This window comes from Haliotis cracherodii, unplaced genomic scaffold (assembly GCF_022045235.1).
Source record: "Haliotis cracherodii isolate W230 unplaced genomic scaffold, xgHalCrac1.p SCAF_25, whole genome shotgun sequence".
NCBI classification, from domain to species: Eukaryota; Metazoa; Mollusca; class Gastropoda; order Lepetellida; family Haliotidae; genus Haliotis; species Haliotis cracherodii.
In genome coordinates this window covers 8,358,490-8,376,478 of record NW_027266281.1, presented here as the reverse complement: position 1 = coordinate 8,376,478, position 17,989 = coordinate 8,358,490, and the positions used below count along the sequence as shown (strand labels likewise).

Below are 17,989 nucleotides of genomic sequence, written 5' to 3'. Positions count from 1 at the left end.
ACATTGCGATGTACGTGCATGTGTGTGTGTGCGTGTTTGTGTATGTGTGTGTGCGCATGTGTGTGTATGTGTGTTTGCATGTGCGTGAGTGTGAGTGTGAGTGTGAGTGTGCGCTTGCGTGCGTGCGTGCATGTTTGCACATCTTCTCGCACTAGTTGACTAAAGCCTGTGCTAGCTCACTTAAATACCATTAACAGAATACCCCACTCAGACACAGTATAATGGCTCTGAGCCCACCAGTCATTTCATCCCCTTAATGACTAGGCAAGTGCCAGGCAAGTGCCATCTTTTAAGGTCTTTGTGTATGATACGGCTGGGGTTATAATCAGTTGGTGGGAGGTGGGTGTTTGGTGAAAATCTGATAACATTTATTATGTCATTAACCAATTTCATGATGTCAGCCCTTTGTTCCTGAGCTTGAGATTCCTTCATTGGCCATGGAGCTGCTGAGGTAGGAAGCAAGTAGGTTACAGATAGTTCCTGTATATATATACAACTTCAGTTTCAACATGTCGCACTTCAATACCAATTTTCCCAACACCAACAAATCCAAGCGTCTTTGTCTTCATGTCTGTTTTGGTTGGAAACATCCATTTTTCTTCCATGTCATGTCACCACAGCAACACTGCCTGTGCCTTTCTATTTATGTTACCATAGCAACACACATTGTCTCTTCTCTTCAATGTTACCATAGCAACACACATTGTCTCTTCTCTTCAATGTTACCATAGCAACACACATTGTCTCTTCTCTTCAATGTTACCATAGCAACACACATTGTCTCTTCTCTTCAATGTTACCATAGCAACATATGTTCTCTTGCATGTCAGGTTACCATTGTTTCTTTTTGTGTTCACATAGCAACATGCAGTATGTCACTTCCATGTCCTGTTGCCATTGTAACATCCTGTGCATCGCATCCATGTCTTGTTACCATAGCAACATGCAGTGTCACTTCCATGTCCTGTTTCCATTGTAAGATCATGTGCATCTCTTCTATTTCTTGTTACCATAGCAACATGCAGTGTGTCACTCCATGTCCTGTTGCCATTGTAACATCATGTGCATCTCTTCCATGTCTTGTTACCATAGCAACATGCAGTGCATCGCTTCCATGTCTTGTTTCCATAGCAGCAGTATTTCTACCATGTCCTTAACCACAGCACAATCTTGTCTCGCCCATCATTCATAATAGGAACATCATGTGTGTCTCTTCCATGTCATGTAACCATAGCAACACCTAAATCTTCAAACTGGGCCATCTTCAATCCTTAGTTACCATAGCAACATCCATCGATATGAATATCTTCCATGCCAGGTTACCACCTCCACACAATGTCTCTGCTGTGTTCGTTATGCAAATCATAGAATACAATATCAGCATTATGAAGTCAGGTGGCCATAGGAACACCTGCTTGTTTCTCTTATATTTCCGGTTACCATAGAAACCATATTAGTTAACATTATCATCCACATGGGTCAGCGCAGAAAATGTAAATGCGGTAATCCACTTTCAATAATATCCATGCGTAAGTAACTGTTTCTTGAATAACAACTGTTGCCATGACACTTAGGCCATGGGGTACAATAGCAACAGTGTAGATGGGGGATGAAACAATATTTGAGCCACTTGTAGTTTGTCATGCACAATCAGGCAGCTTTTGGCCATTGACTGCCACTTAATTGATCATTTCCAGGACAAGTTCGTTCAACTGGATGCTCCCATCCAGCGTGAGCGAGAGGAACCGCTCAGCTGCCTTGGCGCTGACTGTACGTAAAGCCGGTAACCGTAGTAACATCTTGCCATGTCTGCGGGTGTCTGTCGGGTAGTGGAACTTCATGTAGCGCAACATGGCTTCCAGGATCTCGATCTGAAGTGTGATCACACTATCCTTGTTCTGTATGCCCACAGCATCTGGAATAGAGAGTATGGGACCTGCTCAGAGGCTGACACTCACACGGGCACAGAGGCTGACACTCACATGGGCTCAGAGGCTGACACTCACATGGGCTCAGAGGCTGACACTCACATGGGCTCAGAGGCTGACACTCACATGGGCTAAGAGGCTGACACTCACACGGGCTCAGAGGATGACACTCACACGGGCTCAGAGGATGACACTCACACGGGCTCAGAGGCTGACACTCAAACGAGCTCAGAGGCTGACAATCAGATGGGCTCAGAAGCTGACACTCAAACGAGCTCAGAGGCTGACACTCACACGGACTCAGAGGCTGACATTCAGACGGGCTCAGTGGCTGACACTCACACGGGCTCAGAGGCTGACACTCACACGGGCTCAGAGGCTGACACTCACACGGGCTCAGAGGCTGACACTCAAACGAGCTCAGAGGCTGACAATCAGATGGGCTCAGAAGCTGACACTCAAACGAGCTCAGAGGATGACACTCACACGGGCTCAGAGGCTGACGCTCACACGGGCTCAGAGGCTGACAATCAGATGGGCTCAGAAGCTGACACTCACACGGGCTCAGAGGCTGACACTCAAACGAGCTCAGAGGCTGACAATCAGATGGGCTCAGAAGCTGACACTTAAACGAGCTCAGAGGCTGACACTCACACGGACTCAGAGGCTGACATTCAGACGGGCTCAGTGGCTGACACTCACACGGGCTCAGAGGCTGACACTCACACGGGCTCAGAGGCTGACACTCACACGGACTCAGAGGCTGACACTCACATGGGCTCAGAGGATGACACTCACACGGGCTCAGAGGCTGACACTCACACGGGCTCAGAGGATGACACTCACACGGGCTCAGAGGCTGACACTCACACGGGCTCAGAGGCTGACACTCACATGGGCTCAGAGGCTGACACTCACATGGGCTCAGAGGCTGACACTCACACGGGCTCAGAGGCTGATACTCACACGGGCTCAGAGGCTGACACTCACACGGGCTCAGCGGCTGACACTCACACGAGCTCAGAGGATGACACTCACATGGGCTCAGAGGCTGACACTCACATGGGCTCAGAGGATGACACTCACACGGGCTCAGAGGCTGACACTCACACGGACTCAGAGGCTGACACTCAAACGAGCTCAGAGGCTGACACTCAAACGAGCTCAGAGGCTGACACTCACACGGACTCAGAGGCTGACATTCAGACGGGCTCAGTGGCTGACACTCACACGGGCTCAGAGGCTGACACTCACACGGGCTCAGAGGCTGACACTCACACGGGCTCAGAGGCTGACACTCAAACGAGCTCAGAGGCTGACAATCAGATGGGCTCAGAAGCTGACACTCAAACGAGCTCAGAGGATGACACTCACACGGGCTCAGAGGCTGACGCTCACACGGGCTCAGAGGCTGACAATCAGATGGGCTCAGAAGCTGACACTCACACGGGCTCAGAGGCTGACACTCAAACGAGCTCAGAGGCTGACAATCAGATGGGCTCAGAAGCTGACACTCAAACGAGCTCAGAGGCTGACACTCACACGGACTCAGAGGCTGACATTCAGACGGGCTCAGTGGCTGACACTCACACGGGCTCAGAGGCTGACACTCACACGGGCTCAGAGGCTGACACTCACACGGACTCAGAGGCTGACACTCACATGGGCTCAGAGGATGACACTCACACGGGCTCAGAGGCTGACACTCACACGGGCTCAGAGGATGACACTCACACGGGCTCAGAGGCTGACACTCACACGGGCTCAGAGGCTGACGCTCACATGGGCTCAGAGGCTGACACTCACATGGGCTCAGAGGCTGACACTCACACGGGCTCAGAGGCTGATACTCACACGGGCTCAGAGGCTGACACTCACACGGGCTCAGCGGCTGACACTCACACGAGCTCAGAGGATGACACTCACACGGGCTCAGAGGCTGACACTCACATGGGCTCAGAGGATGACACTCACACGGGCTCAGAGGCTGACACTCACACGGACTCAGAGGCTGACACTCAAACGAGCTCAGAGGCTGACACTCACACGGGCTCAGAGGCTGACACTCACACGGGCTCAGAGGCTGACACTCACGTGGGCTCAGAGGCTGACACTCACACGGGCTCAGAGGATGACACTCACACGGGCTCAGAGGCTGACACTCACACGGGCTCAGAGGCTGACACTCACGGGCTCAGAGGCTGACACTCACACGGGCTCAGAGGCTGACACTCACACGGGCTGGATTGAGGAGGGGGGAAGGAACGGAGGAGGGAGGGAGGGAGGGAGGGAGGACTTTCATTGAGAAAATATCCTAAAACAGAAAAAACTATCTCCATTTACGTATTTATCTACCACTTAATGTCATCGAAGCCCTACAGGGAGATGGCAATACGGTCACTTTGATGTGTAAAGCTGCATTGTCATGCACGTCACTGTTGCAGTTTGCAATATGTAAAGCGCAGAGACAGGCTTGCAATAGGCCCTCAATTCTTATTTCAAAGTGGGTTTGTTCACAAACAGGTTAAAAGTCCAGTCACGTGAAAAGCCTACACATGCAGCATGGTAACTTGAGCAGAAAATTCTGTTGTGGAATAAGCTGAGCAAACCCGGGTAAGCTATTGTTTACAAACAAAGCTTAAGAACGGTCAACGTCCTGTCCCTTTCACGCCACTTTGAACAGTATTTCAGTTACATCACCTAAATGTGGACGGAAATCTAGAAACAGTACTCCCTCAGAAAGCAGGCAACTCTAAACAATGATTTCACATCTTACCAGGGTAAGTGAGGACCAAAGCGTTGAGGATACAGAATTCACTGTGGTCCAAGTGGACTTCCTTCAGCCTGACGGCAAACTCCAGTGTGGCATTGATCAACTCCTTCCCCCAACCCATCGTCTGGGCGATCTCCGAGGGAACCAACAGCCCGTCGGCAAACTTGATTGTGTTGTCAAGACCCATGGATCTGCAATACATAGCAGACATCTTAATACCAGGACGAACTTCAGGTGTGCACCTCTTGACTGTTTGACATGCTATTTCCAGTGTTATGTGCAGTGTTATGTGTTTGTGTTGGAAACTCATTTTAAGTGTGTATTGTGTGCACTCTCTCTAAACAGCTGTATTTGGGAGAAAAAAGGTGCGCACTACAAACTGGAAATGTTGTATTTTGGTGTTGCAGAGAACTACTGAAAAAAAAACACATTTCATTTTTACCGAATGCGATGTAATAAGCCCCCGCTCTAATATGCACCCACAGCAATATTTGCTAATATATTGGCAAGTGAACAATCCCAATTAACACCCCTTCCGATTGATCAATGTACACAAGATGTATTTATTCGTGTATAATACGCACTCGTGTGTTATATGCACCCTTAATTACGGGCAATAAAATTCTGGAAAAATATATCTGTCGTATATAAACATTTCAGGCTGTCAGCATAAACCACAAAATTCCCGAAAAAATAATATTCTAATAAGAGCCCCCTACTTCTAATTTTGAGATCTCCCTGGGCGCTTGTTCATCAAATACGGTATTTCTGAAATTTCAGTTTGGAGGATCCATAATACAAGCCAAGTTATTGGTCTGGCCTAACTTGGACACTGGAGTGAGTGGGTTGGCATTGAAAAGTATTTCAGTCAGATCATTGTGTGACAACCTATCACGCTTTAGATGTTGTCCACCTGAATGATGACAGCCGAGAAGTTATCCAGGTGGACAAACCACAGGTTGACATCATGAGCATGCTGCCAGGGTAGGATGACATGCAATCCTGAAGATCCAGGGTAAAATAGGTCTTCAAGTAACCCATGCTTGCCTTAAGAGGCATCCATGCTTGTCGTGAGAGGCGACTAATGGGATCGGGTGGTCAGGCTCGCTGACTTGGTTGATGCATGTCCTCGTATCCCATTTGCATCAATTGATGCTCATGATGTCAATCACTGGATTGTCTGGTCCAGTCTCCATTATTTACAGACCGCCTTCATAAAGATGGAATATTGCTGAGTGCAGCGTTAAACAACAAACAAAACATGCAATCAACCAATCACTGAGTTTTAATGGAGAGGTCGTCCATTCAACACCATTCAAGTCAGGCAGTCAATGTGACACTGTTTCATTCTCACCTGTATGCCAATCTCAGCACATTCAGTTCCATGAATGAAGACTTTAACAAGGCCATCTGATCCTCCATGTCTAAATTACTGAAACCTGAAAACACAACATGATACACAATATATAGCATTTGACCTGTTGAAGACAGAAGTCATGTCTCTTTAAAAACGATGCTGGTCAAGGTGAGACAACTGTACTGCAGAGATTTAGTCCAAGAATGTGAACCTCAAGTGACTCATACTTTTGTTATTAGAGCTTCTGCTGTTCTACAGAAAGTCCCTCTGTCCCAGTGATGTTCTACGAAAGTCCCTCTGTCCCATTGATGTTCTACAGAATGTCTCGGTCCCAGGGATGTTCTACATAAAGTCCCTCTGTCCCAGGGATGTTCTACAGAAAGTCCCTGTCCCAGTGATGTTCTACAGAAAGTCTGTCTGTCCCAGTGATGTTCTACAGAAAGTCCCTCTGTCCCAGTGATGTTCTACAGAAAGTCCATCTGTCCAAGTGATGTTCTACACAAAGTTCCTCTGTCCCAGTGGTGTTCTACAGAAAGTCCCTCTGTCCCAGTGATGTTCTACATAAAGTCTCTCTGTCCCAGTGATGTTCTACAGAAAGTCCCTCTGTCCCAGTGATGTTCTACAGAAAGTCTGTCTGTCCCAGTGATGTTCTACAGAAAGTCCCTCTGTCAAAGTGATGTTCTACAGAAAGTCCCTCTGTCCCAGTGATGTTCTACAGAAAGTCCCTCTGTCCCAGTGATGTTCTACAGAAAGTCCCTCTGTCCAAGTGATGTTCTACAGAAAGTCCCTCTGTCCCAGTGATGTTCTACAGAAAGTCTGTCTGTCCCAGTGATGTTCTACAGAAAGTCCATCTGTCCAAGTGATGTTCTACACAAAGTTCCTCTGTCCCAGTGGTGTTCTACAGAAAGTCCCTCTGTCCCAGTGATGTTCTACATAAAGTCTCTCTGTCCCAGTGATGTTCTACAGAAAGTCCCTCTGTCCCAGTGATGTTCTACAGAAAGTCTGTCTGTCCCAGTGATGTTCTACAGAAAGTCCCTCTGTCAAAGTGATGTTCTACAGAAAGTCCCTCTGTCCCAGTGATGTTCTACAGAAAGTCCCTCTGTCCCAGTGATGTTCTACAGAAAGTCCCTCTGTCCAAGTGATGTTCTACAGAAAGTCCCTCTGTCCCAGTGATGTTCTACAGAAAGTCCCTGTCCCAGTGATGTTCTACATAAAGTCTCTCTGTCCCAGTGATGTTCTACAGAAAGTCCCTCTGTCCCAGTGATGTTCTACAGAAAGTCCCTCTGTCAAAGTGATGTTATACAGAAAGTCCCTATGTCCCAGTGATGTTCTACAGAAAGTCCCTCTGTCCCAGTGATGTTCTACAGAAACCCTCCATCCCAGGAATATTCTACAGAAATGTTGTTTCCAATTTTTCTTTCAGTTAACAGACATTATTTCAGACATATAAACATAAATGGACCCAAACAGTAATACCGTATTCGATGTAATATGTGCCCAGTTCGCTCTCAAAATTAGAAATAAGGTGCTCTTATTAGAATATTATTTTATTGGGAAAAAAAACAGAATTGAAAATGTCTGAAATGTTTATATTTACGACAGATATATTTTTTCAGAATTTAATTGCCCGTAATTAAGGATGCATATAACACACGAGTGCATATTACACACGAATAAATACATCTTGTGTACATTGATCACTTGGAAGGGGTGCTAATTGGGATTGTTCACTAGCCAATATATTAGCAAATATTGTGTTTATTAGATTGGGGGGCAGTCGGGTAGCCTAGTGGTTAAAGCATTCGCTCATCACGCCGAAGACCTGGGTTCGATTCCCGACATGGGTACAATTTGTGAAGCCCATTTCTGGTGTCCTCCGCCGTGATATTGCTGGAATATTGCTAAAATTGGCGTAAAACCATACTCACTCACTTATTAGAGCGGGGCGCTTATTACGTCAAATACGATAGCCTGGAGGGTTAAGTGTAGTCTGCACAGACATCTAGACATTATTTACACATGTTCATGGCCATTCATGTATGGTTTACAAACAAACTCAAACATACAAAGAAATATGAAATAATAAACATCTGTAATATTTTGTCCTGGATGACAATGTTTGAGAGCTTCACTGACCTGGCACCTTCTTGGCCCACTCGATGATGTATTTGAGTTCTGAGTACCCACACTGCATCAGCTCGTTCACACTGATGCCCGAGCTCAGGCCTCCTGAAACAGAGGTCACACATGATAGACTGATGTCAGAAGTCAGCCTGCTGAAACAGAGGTCACACATGATAGACTGATGTCAGAAGTCAGCCTCCTAAAACAGAGGTCACACATGATTGACTGATGTCAGAAGTCAGCCTCCTAAAACAGAGGTCACACATGATTGACTGATGTCAGAAGTCAGCCTCCTGAAACAGAGGTCACACATGATAGACTGATGTCAGAAGTCAGCCTCCTGAAACAGAGGTCACACATGACACACTGGTGTCAGAAGTCAGCCTCCTGAAACAGAGGTCACACATGATAGACTGATGTCAGAAGTCAACCTCCTGAAACAGAGGTCACACATGATAGACTGATGTCAGAAGTCAGCCTGCTGAAACAGAGGTCGGACATGATAGACTGATGTCAGAAGTCAGCCTGCTGAAACAGAGGACACACATGATAGACTGATGTCAGAAGTCAGCCTCCTGAAACAGAGGTCACACATGATTGACTGATGTCAGAAGTCAGCCTCCTGAAACAGAGGTTACACATGATAGACTGATGTCAGAAGTCAGCCTGCTGAAACAGAGATCACACATGATAGACTGATGTCAGAAGTCAGCCTGCTGAAACAGAGGTCACACATGATAGACTGATGTCAGAAGTCAGCCTCCTGAAACAGAGGTCACACATGACACACTGGTGTCAGAAGTCAGCCTCCTGAAACAGAGGTCACACATTATAGACTGATGTCAGAAGTCAGCCTGCTGAAACAGAGGTCACACATGATAGACTGATGTCAGAAGTAAGCTCCTGAAACAGAGGTCACACATGATAGACTGATGTCAGAAGTCAGCCTCCTGAAACAGAGGTCACACACGATAGACTGATGTCAGGAGTCAGGCCTCCTGAAACAGAGGTCACACACGATAGACTGATGTCAGGAGTCAGGCCTCCTGAAACAGAGGTCACACATGATTGACTGATGTCAGAAGGCAGGCCTCCTGAAACAGAGGTCACACATGATAGACTGATGTCAGAAGTCAGCCTGCTGAAACAGAGGTCACACATGATAGACTGATGCCAGAAGTCAGCCTCCTGAAACAGAGGTCACACATGATAGACTGATGCCAGAAGTCAGCCTCCTGAAACAGAGGTCACACATGATAGACTGATGTCAGAAGTCAGCCTCCTGAAACAGAGGTCACACATGATAGACTGATGTCAGAAGTAAGCCTCCTGAAATAGAGGTCACACATGATAGACTGATGTCAGAAGTCAGCCTGCTGAAACAGAGGTCACACAAGATAGACTAATGTCAGAAGTCAGTCTCCTGAAACAGAGGTCACACATGATAGACTGATGTCAGAAGTCAGCCTCCTGAAACAGAGGTCACACATGATAGACTGATGTCAGAAGTCAGCCTGCTGAAACAGAGGTCACACATGATAGACTGATGTCAGAAGTCAGCCTCCTGAAACAGAGGTCACACATGATAGACTGATGTCAGAAGTCAGGCCTCCTGAAACAGAGGTCACACATGATAGACTGATGTCAGAAGTCAGCCTGCTGAAACAGAGGTCACACATGATAGACTGATGTCAGAAGTCAGCCTCCTGAAACAGAGGTCACACATGATAGACTGATGTCAGAAGTCAGGCTCCTGAAACAGAGGTCACACATCACAGACTGGTGTCAGAAGTTAGCCTCCTGAAACAGAGGTCACACATGATAGACTGATGTCAGAAGTCAGCCTCCTGAAACAGAGGTCACCATGGTCACACATGACACACTGAGGTTGGAGGTCAAGCATGATCAAACAGAGGTCACACATGACTCAGGTCTAAAATGATGCACCGAGGCTTCGAGCACTCACCTTCATACTTTGGCACTGTGTCTGGACCTGCGTCAACCAGGCTGTCCACCAGGGGGTCAGTAAACTCTTTTTTCGGCACCTGCGGGTATCCGATGAGTCCATCAGACATTACAAGGGGTGACGACTCATCCATTCGTTGCCGCTTCAATCTATGCTTTCCTCCGGGAGCTCGGTCTTCTCGCACAGCTGAACATAACACAAATATGTTCAAGATATTAATCATAATAGAATATGTGTCTCTCGTTCCAAGCCAAACATGAAAGTCAAGGGGTCCTTGTCATAACTCTTTAGGGGGAATCTAGATTCACATTCTAAAAGAGAAAACATCTTGACCACAAGACCCTCCAGACATTCAAACTGTGAGTCTATTTTGAAGTGAGATGATATTTTCGAAACAATGATGCTTTCAGGCTATTGAAAAAGAAGAAATTGTCTGCAACAAAATCATAAACTGTTGCAAAAACCTGGTTTTCATATGACTGATTTAAAATGTCCAGTCTCCATACAAAATCCCAGATGCCGAAAACCATGGATTGCATCCCAATGGACATACAATGTTCATTGTCCCCAATTGTTAACAGGAAATCACCATGGTAAAGGTCGTGTAGCTAAAGTAATTATCAAATCTACAGGGGTTCCATTTCATTTTTGTAAAGCCACTTGCCCAGGTACAAGTTTTGTTTTGTTTGTTTGTTTGTTTGTTGTTTAATGCCGCACTCAGCAATATTCCAGCTTTCTGTGAATAGTCAATTCTGGACCAGACAATCCAGTGATTGATATCATGAGCATTGATCCACGCAATTGGGATATGATGAGCTGCATCAACCAGGTGAGCGAGCCAGACAACCCGATCCCGTCAGTCGCCTCTTAAGACAAGCAAGTCACCTTTTACGACAAGCATGGCTTGCTGAAGACCTATATTATCCCGGATCTTCACGGGTCCTCAGAGACTGGTGGTGGTCCCCTGCACTCCTAGTTTTGCTGGTCAAGGTAATCCTGCTGAGCAATTCCGAAAAAAGCTAACAAACAGCAAAATATTATCAACAATGTACAATTCACTAGAAAATTGTGAATATTGTTTCCAGTCACCAGCTTCTTGTTACCAAGCTACATACACACAACATGTACAGCAAACAATTTGCTTCTTCTAACACCTCAAAGGGACACGGATGGCCCAGCTTCGCTCTGCAGAGTTGCGTCTCTTGGGCACGCCAGAAACCTATGATTGTGGGTTTGAATCCCAGTTCGCGCCGATTATGTTTCTACGTTTGTCAGCATCATACCCATGCCCGTGGGTTTCGCCGAAGTGGTAAACGTCACTTCGGGCTTTCCTCCCACATTAAGCTGACACGCCATGATATAACTGGAATTTGGTTAAAAGCGGCGATAAGCCCAACTCACTCACTTACTCTAACACCTCAAACCTACTTTTTGTCAAATATTACCATAACTGGACCCAATCATTTTCAAAATAAAATCCCCTACCCATGAGTTGTCCCTAAACAATGTCATGTTATGTTTGTGACTCTCTCATTTTCTCCTCTCCCATCAAGCCAGTACCTAAGATGGGCCTCTAACCAAAACCCACACAACAAGAACGAAGCAGTTCCTGCTGTTTTCTGCGATTCCGTGGTCAGAATTTTGCAGACATGCCCACTTAATGCAGAAATGTATCCATCTTGCAGAAAATCACTTTTTGTGTAGAGCTCATACAGCATTTTGCCTTTGTCTGTCACAGAATTTGTCAAATACACTGAAGAATTTTAACATGTGAGTCGCTATTGTTTAACATATAAAAGTTGCAAAGCTTTACTGAAACGAACAGTTATTATTTGAACTGTGCATTGTATTAATAAAATCATTTCAAATAATTATTAAATATTTGACATTTTGAGAAATTGTTAAATGAATCAAAATATAATGAAGTGAAGTTTTGCATTATTGCGTCCCCAAAGTGCACAAGTTAAACAGGCGCAAAACTACAAAATTCACAGTTATTAAGCTTAAAACCTTGCAGAATTGTTTGTTGCATAATATAAATTTGGTTGCAGAATTGACAAACATTTACCACACAATTTTATTTTTTTTGATAGGCATTACTTAGAAGTTGACGGATGACAAGATACACACAATTTTTTATGGATAACAACTTCTTTAATACTGTGAAAAGCGACGTTTTGGAATAGATCCTTATACCGTTGTCAGTCTTGCTTGACAACAGTATAAGGATCTATACCGAAACGTGCTTGACAACAGTATAAGGATCTATACCGAAACGTCGCTTTTCACAGTATTAAAGAAGTTGTTATCCATAAAAAAATGTGTCTATCTTGTCACACAATTTTTACTTTTTTTGGCAGCGGAATACAGCAGGGAAATCACAAACCTTCTCGCTTCATCCCCATCTGCAGGCACTTATTAAAGCGACACGCTTGACAGCTGTTCCTGGTGTACTTGTTAATTTCACAGCTCCCACCTTCTTTGCAGCAGTAGGTCAGACTCTTTTGTACGGTCCTCTTGAAGAAGCCCTTGCATCCCTCGCACGAGAACACGGAGTAGTGGTACCCGGACGCCCGGTCCCCACACACCAGACAGGACGTGTATGCCATGTCTCCGGGGAAGTTGCTGTTCGGGTGTATCTCTACCTCGTTACCGGCAACCGTTTCCATTGAAACAACTTCCATTGGTTTGGAGGATGACATACTTGTATGGCTGCTTGTCTGTGTTTCGATTGTGTTGCTGTGAAAGTGATGTAAAGCTTGACTTGTAATCAAGGACTCGGTTGTGAGGCTTCCGCTGTCTATTGTGGTTTCGCAGCCGTTTTCATCTTGCATGATGATGAGAATGTTGCCAGCAGTGTTCAGGCTGGTGTCTCCGTGGCTCCCCATCTCCATCCTGCTTCACCTCGTAAAACAACGGAAACGTATCATCAAGCATGACAACAATGACAACAAAGGTTGGTTGGTTGGTTTGTTGTTTAACGCCGCACTCAGCAATATTCCAGCTATATGACGGTAGTCTGTAAACAATCGAGTCTGGACCAGACAATCCAGTGATTGACATCATGAGCATCAATCCAAGCAAATGGGATCGATGACATGCTATTGACTGAATTACTTTTGATTGGTTCACAAAACTGTCAACTTAAAAAAACTGGAAAAAAAACTGAAATCATCAAAAAATGTATATTGGGCTTAAAAAAATAAAAGTATTGGTTCTCAGGCAATGTTTTTTTAATCTTTTTTTTTTCGGGGAGGGGGGGGGGGGGCATTATTAATATCCTCATTATTATTATCATTATCATTATTATCATGATTATTAATACTTCAGTCCTTCCTTGCACATTAACATGATTAAGCTTACATGTGACATAACTGGAATACTGTTTAATGCAGGGGTCCGGAAACCGTCATATGCGCCGGACATGTCCGATTGGGAATCTCAAATGTCCGGTTTAAAATATTGCTTACCGGACATTTAAATTTTTTTTAAATTTTCCGGACCCCTGGTTTAATGCGACATTACACCCAACTCACCCACAAAAAGGCAAGTACGGCAAGTACGGCGACGGTACTGGGTGTTTGGAAAGCATGCAAGAAATAATCATTATATCGTTTAAAATGTGGATTTTTTAAAAGTTAATTTTTTTCTTAAATTATTTTGAGATTTGCATTTAATGAAATACTACAGAACCAAGCATTAACACCTGTTCCTAGCTATTGGTACTGTTACAAATGAATACATAGAGAATACTACACTCACAGTGTTCCCGTTTACGGGTAATTACCAGTTTTTTTACCGGTAAATTTAGGCATGGACAGGTAATAAATCTTATTTGTTGAACAAAACATCAGTGATATTCATAGAAATATATTTTTTTAAAGAAGTCAGCTTGTCTGTTACCATCAGGTCATCCCCTTGTCTTTTTTTAGTGCAAGGAAATAACATTTCACTTTGCTTCGAGGTTAAATATCCATTTGTAGTGACTTTGTCTTGAAATATTAAAAAAAAAGAAGAGAAAATTGAGACTGAAGTTTGTGTGAATGACATGTAGATCTAACTAAGTCATTTCAGAGATGACTCATTGCACTGAACATGATGATGAAAGAATTAAAACCAGCTAACTTTCATACATTTTTTATTTGTTGAAAGTTGGGACTGACAAAAATTACTGGGGACTGGTAATTTTTAGAGTTTCCAGTCCACCAGAACTGGCAGTTTCAAAAGCCAGTGGGAACACTGACTCATTCTCGTCAGATACTATTTTCACTAAACGACTTTCTATGGTATCTGACAAAGTGAAAGCCATGTTAAATATGCATTTAAGTGTATACATAACATCTGTTGTTGGTTAACAGACCAAACTGAAATCTGTTTGCATATGAACATTGATATATGCCCAAATATGGGCATTGTGTACATTTCTCTGCATACACATTAATAACATATTCCTGGTGTTGATGTTCAAACATGACACTACCAACGCTTATGATCCTTTTTTAAGGATTTTGTCAACTTATGGTAATTCAAGTGCATCACTGTTCGCACTCAGGACAACTGTTAGAAAATGATTTTTGTTTGTTTGTTGTTTAACGCCGCACTCAGCAATATTCCAGCTATATGACGGCGGTCTGTAAATAATCGAGTCTGGACCAGACAATCCAGTGATTGACATCATGAGCATCGATCCGCGCAATTGGGATCGATGACATGCTTCAACCAAGTCAGCGAGCCTGACCACCCGATCCCGTTAGTAGTCTTTTACGACAAGCATAGTCGTCTTTTATGGCAAGCATGGGTTGCTGAAGACCTATTCTACCCCGGAATCTTCACGGGTCTGTAAGAAAATGAAACAAGTCAATAGCGCTGCTCTTTGAATCTTGGACCAACGGTGGGTACCTTGCACCGCCGGGATCCCAGCAGTGAGATCAAGGAAACCAAACCATTTGGATCAATCTTTCAGCTGAATGTACATCCTGTCTGAACCATTTTGGAAGAGGAAAATCTGTGTGCTCGCCAAAGACGTTCATGTCAACTGTCGACCCTACACTGAAGACGTGAAAATCAACAAACTCAAGTCTGCATGCAGCTTCGAACGAAGGGCAAGGTCACCATTGGTATAAGAAAAGACAACTGTGATCTACTCTCAGCATTTTACGCAAGAGAGCAATAGGGAATGTTATTGTTCACATTTGGGATGTTTTGGGCCACAATATCAGACGTCAGCCACACTTCCACAGAGTTTTTTAATGATTTGTATCGGAACTGTTCGCTTTTAGAGTTCACCTTTTAACAAACACCTCCCGAAACAGTGCCACAAGATGTGCTTTTAAGGAGTGAGTTGGGGTTAACATGGTTAACGCGGCTTTTAACAGTATTCCAGTTATATCACGGCGTGTCAGCTTAATGTGGGAGGAAAGCCCGAAGTGATGCAGGTCTCGGACGTTTACCACTTTGGTGAAACCCATGAGCACGGGTATGGTGCTGACAAACCTAGAAACATAATCGGGGCGAACCGGGATTCAAACCCACAATCATAGGTTTCTGGCGTGACCAAGGGACGCAACTCAGAAAATCGCGGCGCCTTAGACGACTGGGCCACCCGTGCCCCCTGCAGGCTTTGAAGCCAGACAGATCATGTGTATGTCGGGTCACCGTACATCATGGAATTTGCTCACGCGAGGCAGTGTCTTCATCAGCTGATGAACATCAACAAATACAACTTCAATCCTTAAATAAAAAATGTAATAACCCAAATAAAATCGAAACCCTAGAGTAAAAACTCTAAAATATAAATATTGAAGCGTTGTTTCTGATCATTTTGATCCTTTATCTTGAACTTAGCATTTTAGCATACATGGTTGGTTGGTTTGTTGTTTACCTCACTCAGTAATATTCCAGCGGTCTGTAAATAATCGAGTCTGGATCATACAATCCAGTGATTAATATCATGAGCATCGATCCACGCAATTGGGACCGATGACATGCTTCAACCAAGTCCACGAGAGCATACATGGGATAAGTCAGAGAGTTTAACATGTTTAATTAAAGCAGTAATTGTTTATTGTTAAGCAAATTTATCTCTGCAGCCGTTGAAATATGCAGCTACTCGCCGACTCGTCTCGCATCAAAACATGGGGCTGTGTACTCGCGGACAGATGACATCAGAATACGCTGATCACTGTGTCGGATTAACGAGACTGATTAATGAGTGATTTCGGTAATTCATTGCAAATTATGTGTCGGAGTCGGATTAACGGGACTAAATAGCACTGATTTAATCAGTTCCCATCATTAGTGTGGGATAAAGCCGATTGTCGGATTAACAAGACTTGACTGTATCTATTTGACACATCTCTACAATCACCTTTCAAATGATCCACCAACTCATCAATGATGATAAACAAGTTGCCATGGCCTCATTTACAACTTCAGAAATCTCTCTCGTCACGTTTATCGTGGCGGACATTTTGATGTCTACAACATGATGTAAATGCATTACGACGTGCGGTCATTGTGAGTGATTTACTGAGGTAATTTTTAACAGACCTCTCTCATGTTACAATGATATTTTCATTATTTGAACATATTTGTCCTATACAAACAAACACAGAAGTCACTGCAGAACAATGTTTGCAAACATACATTCATGTCAGCTCTCCTTTTGAGGAAATACTCGGTCTCAAGCTCCGACATTCATACAGTTTGGACCTCACTCTGTGAAGGTTCATTTAAGGATTGACTGTGGATTTTTTTTCGGAATGTTGAGGTATGAATCGAAATACCGATGTGCAAACTGCATGAATCAGGAGATTGTTCGTGCATCATTGAATTTGCTCACTTGATGAATGTCAACAAATACAACTTCAATCCTCAAGTGAACTCACACAAACAGCGGTAGAAACTAACAGTTTCAGTCCACTAGTCCTTATAACATGTATAATGATAGCATATAGCAAAACCTTTTAAAAATGGCAAAATTCTACTAGTCCTTAGGATACCTTTACTATTGGGCAGTTTGGCAAGGACTATAGGACCAGTGCCAATTTCTAACCCTGACAAAGTGACAGTCAATTCTTAATATATTATTATCATTCAATTCTAAATTGTCTACGAATTAGCTTGTGCTTTTTCCAAGAATTCACTGTAAATTGTGTCTAGGCGATGTCCATTAATATCAGTAATATTCTCAATCAAAAGCAGGAACTCGTCTGTATGTTTGTTATTATTATTTGTTACATGGTTACTGTGAATGACATGACAACCTCTAGCCAACCGGTTCATGTGACAAGGTAAGGATTCAATTGTACAAAAAGAGAAATGTGATCCACAAACATTTTAAAACAACAACATAACAAAAGTCTAAAAATAAGTAAAGCTTACTCACCTTGTTGATTCAAACGTTTCGTAAACAAAATTATCTGTGCACGAAACACAATTCAATTCATTTTGAAATGACCCATCTGTTCGTGTTTACTGTGAACGAAACATGCTGTGGGTCTATCTCTGTCAAACTGTTGTCTGTTTAGGTTATTCTTTGCATGTTTTCGTTTTGTAAGTACTGTAGTAGATAGCTATCCGTTCTACAATAACTAGCCTATTTCTCCTCTTTCTCCAGCGTCAGGACAGCATCTGGATCCAAGTTAGATAACTCTTCGAGAATCGTTCGCCTTTCTGACATCTTTCCGTAGCTTGCCGAAGCTGGGGTTTCCGAAAAATCGCTTTACACAGCCTTCCTATCCTCTCTTGAATCGGATAACCGAGGGCAATGTCGTAAATATCCGATACTTCCTGAGTGCACAGTTGTTGCGAATAAAATTAGTTGTGTCTGAAAATAATAA

At 43.9% G+C, this 17,989-nt stretch overlaps 1 protein-coding gene across 3 annotated transcripts; it reads right to left on the bottom strand.

The window, feature by feature from the left end:
- Positions 1–277: 277 nt before the first annotated feature.
- On the bottom strand, positions 278–17,777 carry LOC139472732 (retinoic acid receptor RXR-alpha-B-like). Of its 3 annotated transcripts, none has more exons than XM_071255185.1 (7): positions 17,536–17,777; positions 12,535–13,052; positions 10,149–10,334; positions 8,195–8,287; positions 6,056–6,140; positions 4,705–4,892; positions 278–1,915 (listed from the first exon to the last, which is right to left on the bottom strand). In XM_071255185.1, exons 2-7 carry the CDS (start codon positions 13,040–13,042, stop codon positions 1,680–1,682), a joined length of 1,296 nt encoding a protein of 431 aa, XP_071111286.1. In that variant the 5' UTR covers positions 13,043–13,052; positions 17,536–17,777; the 3' UTR covers positions 278–1,679. The 3 variants fall into 3 exon arrangements, with proteins under 3 accessions (XP_071111286.1, XP_071111287.1, XP_071111288.1); XM_071255186.1 differs by having other exon boundaries at positions 12,535–13,046; XM_071255187.1 differs by having other exon boundaries at positions 12,535–13,043.
- Positions 17,778–17,989: the final 212 nt, after the last annotated feature.